General features: G+C 40.9%; 1 protein-coding gene across 10 annotated transcripts in view; it reads right to left on the minus strand.

Moving 5' to 3' along the window:
- MAST4 (microtubule associated serine/threonine kinase family member 4) overlaps nt 1-23,784 on the minus strand; it is a 563,317-nt gene that overhangs the window by 263,632 nt on the left and 275,901 nt on the right. For all 10 annotated transcript variants that reach the window (XM_053907302.1, XM_053907300.1, XM_053907299.1 and 7 more), the window contains one exon: nt 11,345-11,376. In XM_053907302.1, coding sequence (XP_053763277.1) covers nt 11,345-11,376 — 32 coding nt within the window. The remainder of the gene's footprint in view (nt 1-11,344; nt 11,377-23,784) is intronic.

Raw genomic sequence — 23,784 nt, forward strand, 5'->3', positions numbered from 1 at the left:
GGGAATTATTAGCTGTTGGGGGAAATATTAACTGGTAGACCATGTAGGCCTCTACTGCTCTGGGTACAGCTGAAACTGGTTCATGCTACATGGGATTTCATGAGAAGTGTTTCTGAAGGGTTTGTGTGCTTGTTTTGTTTAAAATTATGCAGTGGAGTAATACAAATAAAATTCAAAATTCCTGGGTACTTAACATAATACAGCCTGGGTAGTGTTAAATCAGGGACCAAAGGTATGTGCTGGACAGGGAGAGATTTGGTGGAGCCTCAAGAGGTACCAATTTCCACTACCTTCACTGTAATTCTCTTTTTAAGTATATCCCGAGACAATCACCACCATCACTATTCCTCCTGTAGTTTTCAAGGTAAGTCTGACCACATCTTTCAATAAAAAAAAAAACAAAGAAAGAAAAATGAGAATAAAGCCAAGTGGCCTGAATTCTCAAAGATAATAATTAATTAGCAAGCTTTAACCAGATGTTTGATGACACTATTTTTCCCTACGATTCTATCAGAATCAACTGCATTTACATACAAATTGGCAATACTTTGGAATCCCACCTAAGAAAAAGCCACCATTTTTCCCTTAAGACATGAAACCCATGTACTGATCTATTAATTTCTTTTCAGGATATGATGTCAAGTGCATTTTTAAAATATACTCCATTGCTCCCAAGTGCTTCTTTAATCCACAAGGACTGGTTTTAGCATTTAAACTAATTTATCCTAGACATAAAAAACCTTCTGCTTATTCTCCCAGATAATTGATTCTTGATTTGTTAAGATACTAAACACTACACTTTATACAAATGCAAAACCACTGGTGAACTCACTCGTGTGCTCCATGCAGAGCAAATACCATTTAGTGCCTCAGCAGAGAGGCCAAGGAGAGCTCAGAAACAGAGAACACCCCCTCGCTCTGTCCTGCTGCCAGCACAGGGGGAAGGTCCTCACTGTCCCTGCAACAAACGCTATCATTTGTTTCACAGCAGCTACATACGATGTCATATGGTGCCAACTTCTCAAAGCGAATGGTTTTCAAAAAATAAAAAGAAACCCAAAGATAAGCTCTGTCTCAAAGCTGACCTAAGGAAAAGCACAGACGACCACCAACATTAACATTGTAAGGCTGCATTGGAAGGGCGCCTGGGTGGCTCAGTTGGTTAAGTGTCTGACTTCAGCTCAGGTCATGATCTCGGGGTCTGGAAGTTTGAGCCCCGTGTCTGGCTCTGTGCTGACAGCTCAGAGCCCGCAGCCTGCTTCAGATTCTGTCTCTCCCTGCCCCTCCCCCACTTGTGTGTGAGCGCTTTCTCTCTCTCTCTCTCTCTCTCTCTCTCTCTCTCTCTCAAAAATAAATAAACTAAAAAAAAAAGACTTCATTGGAAAATCACGGTTTATTAAGAGTTTGGCACTCAATGGTAATGTCATCCCAATGTTAATCTCATTGATCTGGATGACACAACACAAGTTAGAAATCACTTTTCCTATACAGTCAAGAGCACAAAGCATATGCCACACTAATATTTTCTAACAGAATAAGAACACTTTCACATAAAGATCGACAAAATATGCAAATATATCTTGAAAGGTTTTACAGTTCTAGAAAAAAGGCATTTGAAAATCTTCCCCCCCATATAATAGGCATATTTGAATTTATTATGATTACAATATTCATTTCGGAAAAAATCAAAATTTATTCTTCTGTGCTAGGTCAAATTGATGTCACCTATTTTCACATGCAAATAAAATTCATAGAATATACTTAATGAAGCCTTCCCCCCCTCCTTACAGAACTATCTGCATTGAATTTCCTTATGGTACCCATCACACGTTACTTGGGTGACTTAGGAGGTGAAGAAGATCCCAGAAGACCATGGGAAGAGAAGTGTACAATGGGGGGCATGTTCAATGGACACGTCTTAGGTTCCAAAACTTGAGCATGGAGAAGCCCTCAAACTCATCCCAGGAGAGGGGACTTTATATAACAACACGTTAAAAGACAATCCATGTGTGTTCAAATAAAAGAAGTGACCCACCAAGGTGTTCTCATGTGGGACCCCTACTTCAGAAAAACAGAGGGACCACTCAAAATAACTTTGCCCCAGCCGATTAGGTCAGTCAGCTGCCACAAGGAGCTAAGAAAAAAGAAAAAAAAAAAAAAAGAGCAGGGGGTTGAATTCTTTGGAGTCAGAACAGCTGAGGAAAGGGCAGAGATTCTAAGGTGAAACACCAAGACGCACGCCCAGTCTTCCAGCTACCACCCACCTCTCCAAGGCTCCCCTCAGAGGGCCTGACTCACTACCACACCCCAGGGTAAAGAGGACAATACAGAACTCAGCTGCTCCACTCATGCCTGACTGGATAATGGGCACACCTGTTACTGCGGCTGGGCCTACCACACCCCGCCAGCATGGCTCTTCCTAGTCTCCTTATCAGTCTGAGTAAACTTCACATCCGGGCATATCTGGCATGTGCCTGGAGGTCTTTCCTTTGGTTGCAGCTTTAAGTATAAGTATGAACACTCAGGAAGAGCTGGGGCTAAGCTTTCCAAAATGTTCAAAGAAATCATGACAAGCACGGTGAAGTCAAGCATACTGTGTGGTGTCTACCATTTGTTTTAACCACACTGTGGATGTTGATGCTAAAATTCATGTCTTTCAGAAGACAGCACACCCACATCCTTGCTGATTATCTCTTTCCAACTCAACTGTATTACACTCCTCAAACGGAAAGGTTGCCTTCCAATCCCTGTGTGTAGGAACTCTAAATTCTGATCCCAGTTCACAGAACTATCCTGAATACAAGCAAATCTCAAATCCTCTGTGTTGTTAGTTCTACATTTTTCAAAGGCATGTTCCATCATATTTCTGTTCAAGTTTCTTCTAGGTATGAAATCCTGACTAAAATTTTTCATATGGACATATATAATACCCCATTTCATTTTCCTCAACACCTGCCTATCCCAAAACACAATTTTAAGAAGTGATCTGTATACTACACTGAGAAAAAGGATAAGTAGATTATTCTGGAAAAGGGGCCACTGAGCACAAAAAGTGCCCGCAGAGCGTGATGATATAAAGCCAGAATATGTATATGTTCTGTCCTCACAGCCACCTGGAAACCTCCTGTTACCAGGCTTGACCATCATGGGATGTGGGGGAAAGACCTACCCAAGGATATGGGGGCCAAATGTCTCTTTAAAACCTCACCATTGACAAAAACTTGGGGGGGGGGGGAACAGTCTTTTAGAAAATGCTAGGCAAATGATCTGGCTTTAAAGGAACTTCCTCTGCCTACTTTGCAGTCTCTGGCCTAATTCTACAGGACAAAAATAAGAGATGGGGGAGAGGATGGTACAGGGAGGGCTTAATTCCCAGTATGTTCTGTTTCACAGAACACTTACATAATATAGTATGTCAGACACTGTTTTAAATGCTTTACAAATGTTAACTAATTTAATTTTCAAAACACTCTCCATCTGGGGCTCCTGGGTAGCTCAGTTCGTTAAGCATCTGACTCTTGGTTTTGGCTCAGGTCAAGATCTCATGGTTCCTCAGTTCAAGCCCCACATCTGGCTCTGCTCTGACAGTGCAGAGCCTGCTTGGAATTCTCTCTCTCTCCCCTTTTCTTTCTGCCCTCCCTGGCTTGTACTCTTTCTCTAAGCAAATAAATAAATGAAAATAAAAAAATTTTACAAATGAGTAAGCAAATGAGGAAACAAAGACACCTAGAAGCTCAGGAACCGTCTGAAGGTCACAGCACTGGGTAAATGGTGGAGACCGGACTGAAACCCAGGCAACGTGACTCAACTCCAGGCTCTGAAATGCCTACTGAGTTACAGACTGGAAAAGTAGCTTTTGGTGAGAAACATCCATCAAGTGGCCTTAGGGGGTCACCCTACACAAGCCTTGCTGAAAAGGATTGCACACTGAAAACTCTTTCCAAAGTCCTGTTTGACTCATTTTTCCTTAAAAGTTATTCTAGTAAATGTGAAGTAGAGAATGTTCCCTTGGGCCTTATGGGCATCCAGAAACCCAGTTTGCCACCATATACCCTGAAGCTCTAAGAGCAGTTGTTCTCAACTGGGAATGATATTTTAGGTTCACCTTGACAGCTGGTGGAAAGTCCATAAGCTCCGTCCCAAACTACCCCCCCCCCACCACTTCCCCTCCTCCAGATTCTAATTTGCACTCTCAAGTGTTTTTGGAAATGTGAATGCATAAACCTCCCTGGGGGACCTAGCCCTTCCTGCCCTGGAGCAAAATTAAGGTTTTCCTCAAGGTTTCAAAGGTAAGAAGATCCATCCTATGTTGCTTCTATCCAGTAGATCTCCTCCCACCCACTTCACAGAAGATGAATACATGCATGTTAAAAGCCGCTGCAAATATATGCCAAATACCAAACTGGCTATTCGATGAATATATAAATGCAATTGACATTCTTTCACAGGCTGAAATCCTCTCTTTACTCTCAGGATATATTACACCATTCTCTTTTTATATAAACATGCCACTTTAAATGCTAATTCAGATGCAACACTCAATTTTTCCTTCGTTTTGTTTCTGGGTTTCTAACATTCAAAAGGACACTGGACTTCCACTTGCCTTTGACAAGGGATATTTTGAATTCTTGCTTCAATATGGGTGGGGGGTGGGAGGGAAGAAAGTACTGAAAAGAAAACTAAATTTATTTTAAAAGTTATCCAAATACAAGTGTGGTTTTACTATGTCCTTTATTTTTCTCCAAGTAAGCCCTTTCCGTCTGTTTCAGGAAATGCTGCCTTCACCTTGCTGAAAATCCCACAAATCTAATTCAACTGGGTTGTAAAATGAAGGCTATTCCCTCTCCTTGCATTCTAGACTGAAACTACTCATTTTACTCAGAGTACTTTTCTAAATAGTTCGTGAAGGCAGTATGTTCTGGCTAAAATACAACTGAGGGAATAGAACTCTTCTGTTTTAAAAACTACACATTTCTTGGGCGCCTGGGTGGCTCAGTCAGTTAAGCATCTCACTTCGGCTCAAGTCATGATCTCACAATTCATGAGCTTGAGCCCCTGGTCAGGCTCTGTGCTGACAGCTCAGAGCCTAGAGCCCGCTTCAGATTCTGTGTCTCCCTTTTCCCTGCCCCTCCCCTGCTCGTGCCCTGCTGGTCTGTCTCTCTCTCAAGAATATAAACTTTACAAATTACTTTAAAAAAATACACATTTCTATGTATGCCAATGACATCAACCCAAGGCTACTCATTGACACAGAAGGCCACTTCCTAGCTGGTCTCGAAATGATAAATTCCAACCAGTCCAGGACCTTCAGTCCAATATATCTACAGTAAGATAAACCATCTTCTACATCCAGCAGGCCCAGCTCCACCCAGAAGTTTCTGACAACCATGAGCGTCCTCTGGCTTCTGTCATCCTGGCCACCCTCTGACAACACTCTCCCTCTGTTGCTTACTCATCTTCCATTCCTTTCCTGCCGTGCCCAAGAGAGCCAAAATTAGAAAGAAGGAAGGTAAGTTTGCCACCCATTGATACATTTATTAACCTACACGTGGGGCAGAACAGTTCTTGACAGCTGCTCCCCTCTCTGGTTGCCTCATCTCCCATCAGTCCACCAGAAAGACATTCCATTAATGAACCGTCTGCTGCTGTGCTAAACACAGCTCAGTGACAAGCTGCCCAAAGGTATGTACCAGTCAACGAGACACTGAAAAGAAAAGCCCTTTAAGATCCAACTGAATGGATTTCTAGTACTAGGATGTCTGGCACCGTGGCAGATGTATTTGAGATGCCTGTCCTCTTTGTAGGTAGGGGGGTGGGCTTCCTAGCAGACCTGAAGAAGGGGGAGGCCAACAGACAACTATCTAGGCACGCAGTGCCCAGCCCTAGTCACTTCTGGCTACCTCCAGACTAAGGACATAACAAAAGGAAAGTGTGAGGGGCGCCTGGGTGGCTCAGCTGGTTGAGCTGCCAACTGTCATGATCTCACAGTTCTTGGTTTCGAGCCCATGTCAGGCTCTGTGCTGACAGCTCGGAGCCTGGAGCCTGCTTCGGATTCTATGTCTCCCTCCCTCTCTGCTCCTTCCCCACTCGTGCTCTGTTTCTCAAAAATAAATAAACATTAAAAAACTTTTTTTTCAAAAGCACAGCGTTAATGGAGAAGGGACAAAACTCTACAGAGAGGAACAGTTACTGGATACTAGTATTTATTATTGCTAGATCAAGAAATTAAAATAAAACAAGACCCCGAAGTTGTCTTTTAGGAATTTCAAGACTCCCAACTGCTCAGCAGGCGGAAACACTGTTTTTCAGGACTTGTGTGCCCATGAGGGGGAGTTTCTGCCTGACGTTTCAGCTGCTAGAATACACAGCACAGTTTCCTTCTCTGTATAACGAAATACGAAAGGTAGCTAAAAAAACAAGATTGGAGGACAGGGAAGTGGCTCCAGCCAATCTCCAGCACCTCCCCCCGCCCACCCCCCCAGGAAATTCCATGTAAAAAGAAGCTCTCTCTGTCCCCAGAGCTGTTTATTCGGACAATTAACAAAACAGAAAGGGGTCTTTAAAACAAAATAAAGGGTAGCAGCCAGGGAGACCTTGGTTTTGCTCCCAACCATCCATTAGCTCACATCTTGGGTTTTTACCTTTTTACCACTTTCCTTCTCTGAAAATCAACACCTCCCAGAGAGTTTTTTCTACTTTGAAAAGTCATTCATTTCAGGACCCAAGATGTAAATATGGGTAAGGACTAGATAAGGGACCCCATGGCAGTATTAGCACTTTTATAAATATGGACAGTGTAGAGTCCTTGTTACCAGAAAAACAAAATAACGTCAAGAGAGCCTGTGTATTCCACACTGATTTAAACCAAGAAAGATCTGGCATGGGCCACGGAATCACTGTTAGTCCTCAACACACTGTGATAGGAACTGAGTCCCAAAGCAGGACAGTTTACTCAGCTGGGACACTCACAGTCTGGCTGGGGAGATCTACCATCATCCACACTCTGCACCTTACTGTGCTAGGCACCTTGTAGGAATTAAAGAACAGTCACTTCTCTTAAAAGGCTAAAAACTGAAGACAACAAGTCTAGTTCTCTAACTGGATGTCAAAACATTCCTCCTTTCCTGCTCAAGTACCAAAATTTATCATGCTGCTCTGGCACTAACCAGGAAGTACCTGCCACAACAGATATTCTGACCACTGTAAAACCGTACTCACTGGGGCCAGTCTTCATCATGTCACAAAAAAAAAAAAAAAAAAACACAACAACAGGGGGTGCCTGTGTGGCTCAGTTGGTTAAGCCTCCAACTCTTATTTCGGCTCAGGTCATGATTTCATGATTCATGAGTTCGAGCCCTGCATCAGGCTCTGCACTGACAAGGCAGAGCCTGATAGGGATTCTGTCTCCTTCTGTCTCTGCTCCTCTCCCATTTTCCCTTTGTATCTTTCTCAAAAATGAATAAAAAAAGAACTCAAAAAAAAAAAAAAAACCACACACACACAACAATAAAACAAAAATCACTACAGGTACGCTCTCTCCTTCCATTCAAAATAGTTTAACAGTTACTTAATTTTCTCTTCAAATTATTTTTAAATCTCTACATCTGGATAAAATAGTTTGACTATTACCTTCATGTAATTACTACACTTTAAATAAAATATTTCAAGAATATCAAAATGTGGAAGGAATACTCTAAACACCCATGTACATACCACATTAATCATATATGTGACAGCCCCTGGGGAGGCCCCTCAAATCCCATTTCTTTCTTCTCCTCCACTAATAAGCTTTACTGTACATCTGTTGCCCATGCCTTTTTGATATTTTTATTGTACATGTTTGCATCCACAAACAGTAAACTGTCTTGTCTTGCTTATTTTTAACTTTTATAATGTAAACACTTTCTTGCCTGTGCAATTTGCTTTTACCTTTTTGTTCTGCATGCTGTTTTTGATAATTACATGTGTTGATACATATGCTCCAGTTCATTCATTCTACCTGCTGTACAGTATTTTGTTCTATGATTATATCATGATTTAGTCAAAGGATATATAGATCTTGACAGGTTGCTAAGAGGAGAAAGAGCAGAGAGTACAAAAGCTTTAGTTCCAAGGAGAAAGGGAGGGAAAGTGCCGGAAGCATCGAGGACCAAGCACCGGCACATGGGTACTCTTTGAAGGGAAGAAGACAACTAGCTCAAGTCTAGCTATCTGAGCAGCCAGAGTGGAGACGGCATCTGGGACTCTGAAGGTGAACAAGGATTGGAAAAGCCTCTGGAAAACTGATCTGGAGTCATGGGTAATTTAGGAATATCTTGCCTGGAAAGCATCTTTCACTTCTCCTCTGATGCCCCTTGTACCACACACACACAAAATGGTCACAACCTCTTAAAACATATTTGAAACAACACAGATTTCAAGTTAGTTCTTGAGAAAACGATCATAAAATACAAATTACTGGAGTACTGGATTATTTTCTAGACAGAATGCAGTACAACTTGCTTGTTTTAGGCTTTTAATGAGTAATAAAAAGAAAAGCCTATTTTCTGTGTTGTTTTGTGGAAGAGTTAACTGTTATGTATAGAAAACTTAAGTTACCATGATTCCAGGTATGAAAATTACCTTTAAGACGATACCACATTAAAAAAAAAAAAATCTGATAAATCCCTAAGTGCCTGAATGATGGCAATGCATGTTCAGAATATCATGCTTCAAGATATACAAAGTAGAGGCGGTGGATATAATACAATCGGGCACCTTCTTCCAAGAACACAGCCTTTCTGAAGGTACACACCCTCTGACACTTTCAATCACATTGCTTTGTAACTACAGACCATGAGGAATACATCACCCTGTGCAGTGGCTCACTGTTAACATGGAGAGAATATTCGACAGAACAGAGGGATCAAATCCTCAATCTTTCAGAGAAAAGATACTAAAAGATCTGAAAACATTCATGCTGGAGGCATTTAACCAGCTAATAAACTGACCAAGTGTTAACAGGTTTAATAATTAGGTGCCATTATGCTGGCCAGCACCACTTGTGCCCTTCCTCATTAGATTTGTATTAAAATCACCCTAGCTATTATTTTTTAAAGTATTTTCTTTTTCTCAAAGTCATAAAACAACCTTGCATGAGGAGAGTAATCACTGGCATTTGGGATGGGGTCACCGAAAATGCTGAGTAGTGTTAAGTCCCAAAACATCTCTATCATAGACCATTAATTCTCTGGGGAACATTTGTCTTTAATAAAAAATACAAAGGAGCATCTTTATTTTTCATTTCTTTCACTTGGAAGTATTAATTTTCCCAGAATTCACTAAAAAGAAAAAGATAGATTTATGCTATGTTTTACTCCCATCGTTTGATTGATAGATCAATTGGTTTTTATTAGGGAAGAGATTTTAAATGGCTTAAATGTAATTCTATATCTCTCATTAAATTTTCAAAGCATGGATCCCAAAGAAACTTACGTTATCATCCTTTTCATTCATGGAAGATTCTAAGCTCTGAAGTAGATAAATTTAAATATCTTATTTACCTTCTATTTTCCCATCAATATACAGCTATCAGCTACCATTAACAGACTCAAACAAGGAGATATGGAGATAAGGAGATTTTACAAAAGGAAATACAGCCCTTTAATAGGCATAGGGAATCATTTTGTAGTTAACATTACCTTAATAGAAATGTACAAAAAACATACTGAGAAACTGAAAAAAAAAAAATGCAATCTTTTATATAGGCTAAAAGGAAGATTTGACTAAAGTTATAAAGTTTTCAGATAAAGCATTAAAGACAAACCTAGAATGCTTTTAGCATTAAATAAAGGTACAAGAGAAAAGAGATTTTTTTCTATTATTTCATGTAGTTTTACTTGTTTTTCTAATTTCTTATTTTTAATCATGATTAGAAATATCAAAATGTTTGGATGTGTCCAAGTCTAGGTGAGAGTCCTAATCAAGATTCAGAAGAAGGCAAGTTTTTGATTCTAAGGGCATTTCCTACGGCCAACCTTTAAGCAATTAACTTCTAGCACACAGAGATAGAAGTTGGAAGTGAGTGAAATTTTCTAGACACATTCTTCAAGAAAAATGGTCCAGCATCCTCCAGGCAGCCTAAAGCTGTGAAACATTAAGAACCAAAATGGACAGTATTGAAATGTAACTGGGTAAAGTTCTGGTTCTCAGATGCAACGGCTGACATAACCCAAAAGTTAGTCAACAAAATGAATTCTCTCTGCCAACAGCTACCACATACATTTCCAATACTCCAAGTTGATATCTGCATAAATGTACCTGAAATATTATAGTTAGTCTTTAAAAGGCACATTGTCCTTTGGGACGCCTGGGTGGCTCTGGCGGTTAAGGGTCCAACTTCAGCTCAGGTCTGATCTCAATGGTTTGTGTCTTCAAGCCCCATGTTGGGCTCTGTGCTGACAGCTCAGAGCCTGGAGCCTGCTTTGGATTCTGTGTTTCCCTCTCTCTCTGCCCCTCCCCCACTCATGCTCTGTCTCTCTCTCTCTCTCTCTCTCTCTCTCAAAAATAAATAAACATTAATAAATAAATAAATAAATAAATAAAAAGCACATTGCCCCAGCCACTCATTTCTTCAGCACAGATACCAAGTCCAAGTATTTCTAGAGCAGCCCTTACACAGTACTAACTGACAAGAAATCTACTCTAAATTTAGTGGAACATTAAAGGCAATACATTTCATTCTGCAACTTGCTAATGGTAAAAAACTAGCATTTATGCAAATATATTATTAGCCTTCAGAACAAAAGGTTGAAACAAACTATAAGGAAATCAACTTAAGGTTCATAAATCCGCTATTTTAAAACAAGACCATTACGTGAATCAATTCGGTAAGATCCAGACCTAAAATAAAGTTTAGCTGATTCAAAGCCTTCATCAGCGCAAAAGGGTATCACTTACTTTGCATAAAAATCCATAGCATAAAATCCATAGCATAAAAAACAATCATAGACTTCCAGATCACATAGAAGGGCGCTAATTCTTGATTCAGATCAATTCATACTACCTGCAGACCAAATAATGGTTTTGCTTGATGACATAAGAGAATTTTTTTTTTTAAATTAAGATTCTCCCAGGAGTAAGTAAACATTTTGGTTTACGATGCCCATAAGGAAAAAAGCTGGCAACTTCCTTCAAGATATACTGAAATCATTATTTGACATTTATAAATAAATGCAAACTGTCTGTTTTCTTAATTCAGTTGATTATCATTTATCCTCCATTTGTCACTGCAAACTTAACAAGTCAGAGAATACATAACGAACTGTACAAAATAATAATAAGGAAACAAAATTAGGCTACTTACAAACTTCCTCTTCGGGGGAGACTCAACTCCTTCTGCAAAAGAAAAACAAAACACAACAAATAAATGAGAGGCTACATTAACCTTAGACTAGCAAGGCACCCAATGGGTGGCACAAAATGTGCCATTCTTCATTATGCTTGATTTGCCGTTTTCCACAATGCGAAGATTTTAATGTCATGATGTTACTCTGGATCCCTTACACTGCTCTCTTTATACACTCTGTTGGAACTACAAACACAGTTTATCTAAATTCCAAAACAGAAAAGACATTAATCCTCTCAAAGCAAGAGAGCAAAATACTGAGTTGAGTTACATGGACCTAAACTGGAGCATAGGGAAAAATCAGAGGAAGGCAAAATCAGAGGAACCCCAAAAGGAAAGAGATAGAAGGAGGAGCAGAAATAATACATTAAAATTAAATGAAAGGTGAAATGAAAAAAAGGCAGTTAAATCAGACTATTTACCCCTAGCAGAAATAAACTCGTGCAAAACAATGGGCATGCCAAAGATTATATATACATACATATTTTTTAAATAAAGCAAAAGGTTTCCTTCTGGTTTTATTTCTTAAAATAAGAGTGACTTATGACTTAGGATAATGAATGTCTAATGCCAGACAGCAACAATTAATAGAGTGCTTTTAAGTTTTAAAAAAGGGTGCTCTCATCCTTATCACAAATTAGGATCACTATCCATCTAACTATAGGGGAAGCTGTGAAAACAAACTAAAAAACCAAGCAAACAAACAAACAAAAAAGGGTTACAGGAATATCTTCATGCCTGGGTTCTCAGGAATGATCACTTGATGACAGTAATTAAAGAATAGGAAGCCATGAGTCATCTGGCTGTTTAAACTCTAAAAGAACACAGTATAAATTTGAAAGACTCAACTAAATTTGGGTTTTCATTCCTATAATGACTTTTTTTTCCTCTTGCCTCCCAGAGCTCGAACATTATCCCCTCAGCTTCAAATTCGCCTTTCTGTCCTTTATTTTTAGTGGATCCCTAACTGTGTGTCAGGGACAGAGCCTGCAGATCTTCTAAACAACACAATTTACTCCAGCCTAGCTTCCAGAACATGGCCTTGGAAGCAGCAGACCAGAGGGGAGGATGCTGCTTTAAATATAGCACGCTTTACTCATTAACTGGCAAACATATCCAGATACAATTACAATAATCATATCACTGTTTAATTACAAGAAGAAAAAAAATCAACCATTTTAGAAACAACAGACCTTCTTCCTCCGCTCAACAGCTAACGTTTCCTTCTCAAAGGCCGCAGGGTTCAGTGGTGAAATGCTGTATTTTTGTTTTGTTTTGCTTTTTTCTCAAATCCTTGATTATCCCCAAGAAATTATAGTGTTTGCTCAACTCGGATGCCTCACTGTCAAACATAAATATACCCTCATTTACTAAAACCCCTAATGACAAGAGAAAAGTCTCTGACCAAGACTGTTTTCCTTGGGAACTGAAATGTAAATAGAATAATCAATGAGTGATTCTCCATATGTATATCTTTGATTATGACAAACACTGAGAAATCTGTTTTGGATTCAAGTTAAAAAAAAAAAAAAAAGAAAAGAAAAGAAGCAAGAGAAGACCTCTCTAGAAATCATTCTTCACCAGACTGTGTCCTTTGGAAAGGAATTACCGAAACCTGATGCCTGGCAAAGGCCTGGAGCTCCAGTCAGTCAACACTGTGGTCCTGTGAGCTGATCTGACATCAGCACAGAAAGAAAAGGAGGCGGAGCCGATGTGTTATCATAAATAACAGAATAAGTTAGGTGTTATTTCAACTCTACACGCAAACAGATCACTCAGAGGGAAAGGGCCAAATGAATTATCGCCAAATAGTTCAATCAATCATATTCCACCCAATGACCTGACCATAAGCCAGCTGCTCTGCTCCGAGAAAAACCGCAGAAACAGCAGGATAAGGGATAAAAACCAACTCTGCTTTTAATCAGAAGTCTTTCCAATAGGTCTGGCATGAGGAGTTCTAAACAAGAAGAAAGGTTACAGTGGGTAACCCGGCACTGCCACTCCGCGGGACGGCAGCCGAGGCTCCAGGATGAGGAGCAGAGGACATTTAATAGGCCACCGTCAACTGACCTGAAGCTTCCCGCTAACCAAGCCGAAGGAGCTAATCCACCTGACGGTTTGAATGTCAGACTCGGGACTGGAAACTCAATTTGGCAGCAAATTGGAATCAGATGCGATGGTAATAAAGTGAGAGAAACGAATGTGCGGTGGCCAAGACCTTGTGAAGGGGAGCTGCAAAAGGCTGCAGATACCAGGAGCACTAGGCAATTGCACCCGGAGCAGCGAGTGGCTAACGTGCGGGGACCACACAACGACCAGTCTGCACCACTCAGAGCAGCATCGAGGCTGCCACAGCCCCTGTGGTACAGTGTGTATGTGTCTTTCTCGTATTTTCTTGATGTCAGGGTAACGTCGCTAACACGTGCCTCGATAATTAGATAAGACATATGGCATTGGTTGGAGCCATAAGCCAAAGGCTTCTGTGTAGTGTATGTGGAACACGTGTTAATAATTTAGCATCAGGTAAGAATTGGGAGATGGAAGAAGAGTGGGGCAAAGAGGAAAAAGTACCAGATATATGAACCTGAACTAAACAGCATGGAGTTATTAATCATCACAGGATTAAAGAAATTCCTAAGACTACATTTAAGAACATTAAAATTTTAGGGGCGCCTGGTGGCTCATTCATTAAGCATATGACTTTGGCTCAGGCCATGATCTCCCACATCAGGTGATCTTGAGCCCCACTTCGGGTAAAACATGAGCCCCGGCTGAGCCCACGTCTCTCTCTCTCCCTCCCTCCCTCTCTCTCTCTCTCAAAAAAAAAAGAGAACATTAAAATTTTAAAAATGGTCGGGGCACCTGGGTGGCTCAGTCGGTTGAACGTCCGACTTCAGCTCAGGTCATGATCTCACAGTCCGTGAGTTCGAGCCCTGCTTCATGCTTTGTGCTGACAGCTCAGAGCCTGGAGCCTGCTTCAGATTCTGTGTCTCCCTCTCTCTTTCAGCCCCTCCCCTTCTTAGGCTCTGTCTCTCTCTGTTTCAAAAGTAAATAATTTAAAAAACCATTAAAAAAAAAGATCTTCATTGCAACTGATTACTCAGTGACTTCTAATATTTTAGAAGTGTTGTGTATCATTACTTGCTGGACAGTACAATTTCCTTTGCCCCCCCCCCCTTTCTGAATGTGCTAACTAGCATGTATGTATAAGGGTGAAGTTGGGGTTCAATCTCACAACTTTGAGATCCTGATCTGGGTCACAATCGTGGAAATCAATAGTCGGAGGCTTAACCAACTGAACACACAGGTGCCCCAATACTGTTACCTTCTTGTAATTCCTGGATAAGAGTGAGGACAAACAACGGTACCTCAAATCCAGTAAAAGAATTCCCAGGGAATCCATGAAGAAAAGAGCCTTAACAAATGATTCTGCCCCAGGGCACCTGGGTGGCTCAGTGGGTTTGGCTCAGGCTCAGGTCAGGCTCTGTGCTGACAGCTCAGAGCCTGGAGTTAGCTTCAGATTCTGTGTCTCTCTCTCTCTCCTCCTGCCCTCTCCCCTAACCGATGCTATGTCTCTCTCGCTCTTTCTCAAAAATAAATAAACATTAAAAAAATAAATAAAACAAATGATTCTGACCCTTTCCCCTAGCCAACCTTGGCCTCAAAGGGACAAAATAACTTGTTTTATTCATAAAAACAATACAGAAAACTGAAATATTTAATATGTACAAGCAATTTCCACAATGATAATTAAAAATATATGCTATTTAATAAGCATTTAATAATTACACATACACAAATAAAACAAGATGGCTACATATGTTTAGGGGATCTTTGAGCTATTCTTTGATGGGTCTTTTAAATCATAAAAGAAAAAAGAGATTTACATATATTATCAAAAACATATGTAGATATCCCCCTGTGTAACAGGTGAAGCTTAATTCTCTTCCCCCTGACAGTGGGCTGGACTTAGTGACTGACTTCCAAAAATAGAAAAGAGAAAGGGAAAAATAACTTTTCAGTGGAGAAACTTGACAGACAAGGTCTTAACCAAGTGATCCAGGTTAACACCACCTGGTAAGTCATTTGCTCTCATGTGCCCCTGATAGGATGTGATGAGAAGGGGCTTCACCTCTGTGGTATTCTCTCTCAAAATCCCTAAGTCCAGTCTAATCATGAAAGAACATCAAGCAAACCCGAGTTGAGGGTCATTCTACAGAATACCTGACTAGTACTCTTTAAAACTGGCAGGACTGTGAAAAACAGGGAACATTTGAGAAACTGTCAAAGATCAAAGGAGAAGGCAGACAGGATGACTAAATGCAATCAGTGTAGGATCCCGAGCTGGCTTCTGGATCATAAAAAGGCCATTAGCAAAACACCTGCTGCTATCCAAATAAAGTGTAAGTCTCGTTAATTACGTACCAATGTTAATTTTGTAGTTTTGCCAAGTGTATTAAGGCTATATAAGATAATTATGTAGTGGAAAAGTACAGTGAAGTGTCTTAAAACTTCTATAAATCTAAAATTATTTCAAAAAATTTAAAAAGTTCTCGCACAAGAGAAGAGAGAGAGGGAGAAAGGAAAACTGGTGGGGAGGGAAGGCAAAGGCCAGAGAATGGAAGGAACAAATGAAAATCTCAATACTCGAAGCTTCTTTTAAGGAAACATTTAATCCCAGTTTTTAGGAGGTTACAGAAGTAATCTATGTGAAAGAAGACTGTGATTAGGACCATCCCTGAAGATGAAGAGAAGCAGTCAGATTTGAGACGCATTTTGATAGAATCTATATATTAAAAAAAACCTATATAATGGGAAAGAAATCAAGGAAAAGTCAAACATTTTCTGCACCAATATACTTGGAGGGCAGAACAGTTTTGTTTGGACATGTTTCATCCAAGATGATTCTAAGAATTCCAAATAGAAATTTCCAAAGAGGTGGATGGACTTCTATTAACCTGGGTTCAGAAAAGAGGTCGGGGCTGCAGATACCCTTTGGAGTCATTACCGTCTAAGATGGTATGTAAAACCATAGGCTGGCTGAGACAGGAGGAGTGAGAACATACAGAGAAAGATGCACACCTTTATGCATTGTCAGGAGCACCTTAACATTTAAAATCTTCAGGTGGGAAGACTCATGCTACATGTTGCTAAATGATGCTTTGCACTCCGTAGCAACTATGGTTCGTTTTATTTTGTTTTGTTTTGTTTTTGTTTGAAAGAACGTGCACGCGAATGGGGAAGGAGCAGAGGGAGAGAGAATCTTACGAGGTAGGGTTCCGTCTCACGACCCTGAGATCGCTACCTGAGCCAAAATCAACAGACAGATGTTTAAGTGACTGAGCCACCCAGGTGCTTTGCAATTATGATTCTTCTAAACAAAAGAAACTGAGTAAGACTACAAATAAAAAAAAAAAACAAACCCTATCTATTGGGTAGATACCAGCTCTCACACCGGATGACAGGATGGTATCACAGACGATCAGAAAATGGACAGGAACCAGAAAAGTGAACCCTAGAAACAGCCCAGTTAGAACATCCCCACAACTGAACCTGAACTCAAGCCCAGCCTCCACGGAATAGATCTTAACTGTCCCTGTGCCTTTCCCGCATTGCTCCTGATGGGCTCCCCTTCCCTGTGAGTATTAGGGTCATCACAGCTGGGTCTCTGCCTCAGCTGTCAAGAAACAGAGAAAAGGAATACTAGCTCCCTTCACCAGCAAAGGGGGAGGTGGGGCCACATCTACCAAGACCCGTACTCTGGAAGGAATATCCTCCAAGAAAAGTAACATGGACACATGGAAGTTCTGCAACCTACCCTCTCTCCAAGAAGGAGGAGGAGGAGGAGGAGGAGGAGGAGGAGGAGGAGGAGGAGGAGGAGGAGGAGGAGGAAGAGAAGAAGAAGAAGAAGAAGAAGAAGAAACTAACAAAAAACCCAAATAGAATGGCAATGTCTAGCATATACCATTTCCTCACTACTCTCCAGAAATCATTAAAGTTTATTTTCCCCCATTTCATCATTCCTTAATTAGTCATTGGTAGGCTCACCATTTTATCATGGGTTACTACAACTACTCTGCATTTACAGACGAACTATTAAGTTAGGGAGAGGCTTCAAAGGACCAGGATGTGCAGGGCAGCGTATCAGGCAATGTTAGGGGCTCCTAAGGAGGAAACAAAGGATGGCAGATTTAAAAGCAGTGTTGTTGGGGAAATGGGCGCACACACGTGAAAAGAGATACCACCAGGTGTGAGATTATACAGTTTAACCTGAACGTGTAACTGCTAACGGTGGAGAGAAAATAAAAGGGGATGAGGTAATTCAGCTCGAGCAGTGTTTTTTGTTTGTTTTTAAGTAGGCTTCTGAACAGTGAGATCAAGACCTGAGCTGAGATCTAGAGTGGGACCCTTAACCAACTGATCCGCCCAGGTGCCCCCAAGCACAGGTTCTGAATGTAGCCAGGCTACACATTAACATCATCCAGGGAGCTTTTTAAAATGCCAAGGCCTGAACCCCACTCCTGGAGATGTACAGGGAGTTGTTTGAGTAAATTGTTAAGGGGACTTAAAAGAACTAACCTCCACTAAAGGACAATGAGTTTGCATAAATCATTCGCTTTTGGATTTTTTTATTTATGGTATATTAGTTTTTTTTTTTTTAACATGTATTTATTTTTGAGACAGAGAGAGACAGAGCATGAACGGGGGAGGGTCAGAGAGAGAGGGAGACACAGAATCCGAAACAGGCTCCAGGCTCTGAGCCGTCAGCACAGAGCCCGACGTGGGGCTCGAACTCATGAATCGCGAGATCATGACCTGAGCCGAAGTCGGACGCTCAACCGACTGAGCCACACAGGCGCCCCGGTATATTAGTTTTCTAACTGTCACTAAGAGTCACCTTTTAGATTTTCAGGCATTTCCTTTGCAAGTGGGAAGCCCTATAGGGCAAGGAAAGGCACCCCGAGTGGAACTCCCTCTACCTGGAAGGGTGCACAACTAGCTAGAAGTACAGATTCATCCGAGAACTGGCTCTTGTAAAGAAATTATTTTGGCCCCGTTTTTCTGGCCTCCATATCTGAAAGTCACTTGTGAAGGCAGACACACAGGTCAGAGAAGTTCATACTACAGAAACAGATCTTACACGACACTTGGTTTAGAATCAGAGTAGTAGCCGACAGCAGCCTACGTTCAAACAACACTTGAAAAATCTAGTGAACAGCCCATAAAGACCTTGGTTTTCTGCATTAAAAACTTGTACAGGAAAGCTGGAAAAGCAGTAGGTGCACCTCCACAGATATACTTGGACATTCATACCATTCGACCTATAAAAAAAAAAAAATCACTAAAATCCCTCAGTGGGAATGTGAGAGGGGTGGAGAATCCCAAAGGATCTCCCTTTCTTGCAGGTTTTATTTCATTCTGCTTTTGTATCTATAACCATGATGCACTTTAAATGTATTTATTTGCGGTAGTAAAGTTCAACAAGATGCACCACAAAAATCAAACACAAAATGCTTGCTGGGTTTTTATACCAATCTTACTTGATCAAAACCCCATACTCACTTTCTTTGAATAACAGAAGAAGGTAAATATCATCTTGTTTTCTTGCCAAGCTGGCTTTTTCTGCTATGAACCCACATAATCAGCTATCATCTTCATGTCTTGGCATTAGGCTTACAGGATCGTTCTACAAAGTTTCTAAGATATCACAGTATGGCTATCCGTCTCTTTTGGTTTTGTAAGATCTTACCAATAAACGTGCGAAGAATTTTATAACAAAGTCACCTGGCTGTCTGACAGGACACTCAAGTTATCCCCTTGAAAGCCCAGGGGGGACCTGCAATTGCCCACAGCCACAAAGCCAGGCGATGCTGGCAGCAAAATCTAAACCAGAGTCATCCAGTTCCGATTTCCCCCCTACGAAGCACTGTGAAAATGTCAGACAGTGGGAAGAGGGGTGATGTGAGCCGCTGAGAGGGGGTCTGAATGAGTACACATGGAGAGAGGGCTGGAATTAGTAACAAAAGAGGGCAGTCTTTCCTCTAAAGAGGAAGAAAGGTACAGGTGTGAACAGGTGCCTTTAAAGAAGAGCGAAGTCAAAGTGAAGCCATTTACTTGGAGTTCTGTAATTTCAGAAACACCTAAGTCAAAATGCTCTACCGAGGGTGAAGCCAAGGGGCATGTGCAGGGATTAAAGCAGGCAAAATGGGTGTCCTTTATTCTATCACACACTTTTTAATAAGGGCCTTTTCCTGGGGGGAAAAGGATTCCATTTGCTGTAAAATGTAGTGTTGAAAAACCTGGAATAGAGGTCTTTTTATAGTATGCAGTAGGACCAAGAGGGGGAGGTCATCAGTTTTCTTTAAGGAGGGTGAGCACTGCTTGTCGGTCAGCGATGTTCCCTGTCATTTGCGATAACAACATCTGGTAGACGAGAGACACTATTCTCAACCTCAAGGCTTACCTCAGGTTAAGTGAAGGTAATGATAAAGTTCACTTTTTGGCCAGTCAGTGGGTTCAAAGATGGCATGTGATTCAATCTGAGAACACGAGATGCAAAACAGTGTTTGCTCCAGGCTCCTGAGAAAGAACTCCCTACCTCTTCCAAGAGAGCTAGCAGGAAAGAAGGAACATTAACCCCAGGAAGCTAATGGCAGTCACAACACAGACCACGGACACTGGGTCTTGGGTGGTATCTCTCATACATGATTCAGGAGCCAGATTCTGGGGGTTGGGTAGGCAACCTCAGGAGCCAAGCAAATGGGTATTCCAAAAAAGGGAATTAATGTAGCAACGTAGGGTGGAATGAAACAGTACACAGCTCTTTGTAAATTGGGAAAAGCTGGAACTGATGGTAGAAAGAAAAAAACCCACAGGACAAGAAAACAGAGGCAGAAATAGAGTCAAATCACAAAGTTTTCTGAAGAGTCTACCTTTAACCTATAGGCAATGAGGAGCTCCTACAACATTTTATTAAATTAAAAAAAATTTTTGTAACGTTTATTTATTACTGAGAGACAGAGAGACACAGAGCGTGAGCAGGGGAGGGGCAGAGAGAGGGGAGACACAGAATCTGAAGTAGGCTCCAGGCTCTGAGCGGTCAGCACAGAGCCTGACACAGGGCTCGAACTCATCAACTGTGAGATCATGAACTGAGCTGAAGTCAGTCGCCTAACCAACTGAGCCACCCAGGCGCCCCTATTAATTTTTTTAATGTTTATTTATTTTTGAGACAGAGTTTGTGTGTGCATGCATGTGAGCAGGTCAGGGGCAGAGAGAGAGGGGACCAGAGGATCCAAAGTAGATCCTGTGCTGCAGTAAGCCCTGTGCGGGTCTCAAACTCATGAACCGTGAGAACCTGAGCCAAAGTCAGATGCTCAAATGAGTGAGCTGTGCAGGTGCCCCTATACCATTTTAAATATGAGAAAAAAGATGGTCAAATCTACATCTTAAAAAGGATCACTTTGGCATAAGGGTGTCAAATGTCTTACTTAAGACAAACAGGAAAGGAATAAGGTGGTTTATGAAGTTGTCAGGCAAGCACGGTAGAGTAGGGACCAAGGAAGAGGTGGGGAGGGCAGGGAGGAGCAGATTCATGAGAGAAATGTTGCTGGATCCACAAGCATTGAGAATAAATGCTTAACTAATGGGAAGGTTTAAAACCTTAGGAGCTAAGGGCAAGGTGCCATGCCGAGATTAGGAAAAAGGGCCATTCAAAAGGGCCACAGAGAACCTTTCAGAAGTTAAAAGAAATCTGAAGGTGGATGAGGGGATAGCAAAACTATTCAAGTTAGACCACAGGGTCCCCTGATGGGCAGGAACAGGAGATGAAAGTTCCAGAGTAAGGTAAGAGCAAGGGTCAGCATCCTGGGTCTTTCTTACATGAAAGTTACACATCAATCATCACAAACCCCTTTTCCACTTGATTCGTACACACGGGGTGGAAATGGTTTTTCTTTACTAAGCTCATCCACTTAATAACAGTCCCTCACATTTACTGTGTGCTGACATACATTATCTTATTTCATGCACACTAGTATTTCCATTTTACAGAATCGAGACACAGACAGGTTAAGTAGCTTCCACAAGGTCACAGAGCTGGGAAATGGCTTAGCCTCTTGGAATCCACATCAGCCGGAGTCCAGAGCAGTTTAATTATTTTGCATCCCCAAGGAAGACTTGCAGGGTCTGCACTGGGACCACCCGCCTCATGTCGGCTATCGAGCTGCATTCGTAGTTAATAACACACTGGCAATTACTCTCAGGAAGGGGTCCTAACACATTTCTGAGGCTCTTTCTAAGCAAATTTCACACAAATCATTTCTTATAGATTGATTTTATTCTAAGCAGAGCCTTGAAAACACGTTACTTTTAACACAGACCTTTTAAAGTTGAAAAAGCATTACAAGTCAAATCTCCAGCTAATCCCGAGTAAATGACCAATGAAACAGGCTTCCTTTACCAGCTGCTTTCAATCGTTCCTGAAGTTTTCTAAACATGTTACCTCTTTGACTTCAAAAAAAATCAAGGCTGGGAATCAGACATTTGCATCCACAGTGCGTTCCCCAATCAGTATTATATAAGGGAAATCTACCTCCTGGGTCAGTTTCTACACTTCCCTGCACGGGTTGTTATATTAATAACATCTCCAGTTTACTGAGTGTTTACTATATACTAAACGAAGGGCATTCATTTCTTCAAGATTAGTAGCTTCTAGCAAAGTGAACTTTTATGTGCTTATTTTGTTCTCTAAGAACAAAGGACTATTTCTTTCAAGAGAAAGTGTGTTCTTTTTGAAATTAAACAAACTCCTTTTGATCCAGTTAAAGGAGCCACAGTCTGTCAGAACAAAAGAAGCTAAAGAAGAAAACATTAGATCAACCAAACTTTAGACTGAAAAAAAAAAATCCTTATTTAAGCTAACTGTATACCTGAGAATTATTAAATGGACAAGATCTAGATTCACATACACATATCATCTAAAAAAACTTTCCTTACCTTCTCTAGGACTCAGTTTCCTGAATTATAAAATGAAGATATGACAATTGATGTCATAAGGTGTTGAGAACATTCACGAGAACACATGTCCTGCATTTAGCCCAGTTCTCAAACACGAAAGCACCCGACATGTCAGCTATGGCTATTTTGGCACACATGACATGAGGTAACCCTGGGCACAAGTGAAGAGCTCTGATAAACACAGAACGGGGGAAAATCAAAGAGGGGGCACACAGGATCCCTACTTTTCCTCGCTCAGTGTGGAATCTGGACACAGTTCTGTGAACAACCTGGAAGATTCAAAGCAAATCAAGCTTCAGTGAAATCACACACTGTTACGAATCATCACGAAAATGCCGTAGCAGATCAACCACAAATGCTAGATATTTAGAATTTTAATTGCCTTGAAGACAGTGCAAGTTTAGAGGTCCTTCAGGACTATAAAATTAAGGTCATTGTGGACAAGTTTTGTGATTTTCTTTTTTCCCTTAGAAGAGTCTTATGAAGACCTTGATAAATTCACATATCAGCCTGGCCACTTAACTATGTTTCTTGTTACTTGGGAAAGCCTGTGACCTACAGTGAGCTTAGATAAAAAGGCAACACTGCACAGCTGTGCCCCACAAGGCTTTGCAATTTTTTTCAGTTCTTCCATCCATTACCCGCAAATTATAGTAAATTCAAAATATTGATCTGCACACCCCTATATGGGAAAAAAGTTACCATCGACTTTTATTGCTTATTGTTGGGTACAATTCCGTGGAATCAATAAAAGCTACAATGTTCATAAGCTTCTAAAAGCTAGTTAATATAGTGGATATAAGATACCTCTTAGGATCGGTATGATTCTATAGGATTCTTCAATAGAACAGTGGCTGGCGAACATCTTCAATGTTCAAAAGCCTTATTTGATTTTAGAATCTTCTCATTACCCAGGACAATGTGTCAATGACTGGGAATAAAAATGAAGCAATTACAAAGCACCCCCCCCCCCCCCCCCCCCCCCCCCCCCCCCCCCGCCTTAACAGATCTTCACCTTTACCTTCTGGATCCCTTGCATTCCTACACTGATATCACTGTCCCATCTGGGGGCAATTATTAAGCATTGTGATCATTTTTAACAAGTGTATCTTAACACCGATTTAGCATAAGTTTTCTTGACGGTAGCTTCCAGGTTCGATCAGAGGAGACCAGTTTGCCCGTAAACAATATTTCAACTGCCCCTAATTCAAAGAATCAATATCCTTTTATGAACCAATTTTTAGAAATCAGATAATAATTCACATGTTCCATTAAAATTACGGACAACCTTAATACAAAAAGAAAAGGGCTTTTTATAGAAACAGGAACCAGAATTGGATGAGACTATTTGACCAGTGATAGTGAATTTATTCAGCTGA

This window comes from Panthera pardus, unplaced genomic scaffold (genome assembly GCF_024362965.1).
Source record: "Panthera pardus isolate Hobbes unplaced genomic scaffold, ASM2436296v1 HiC_scaffold_2, whole genome shotgun sequence".
NCBI lineage: Eukaryota > Metazoa > Chordata > Mammalia > Carnivora > Felidae > Panthera > Panthera pardus.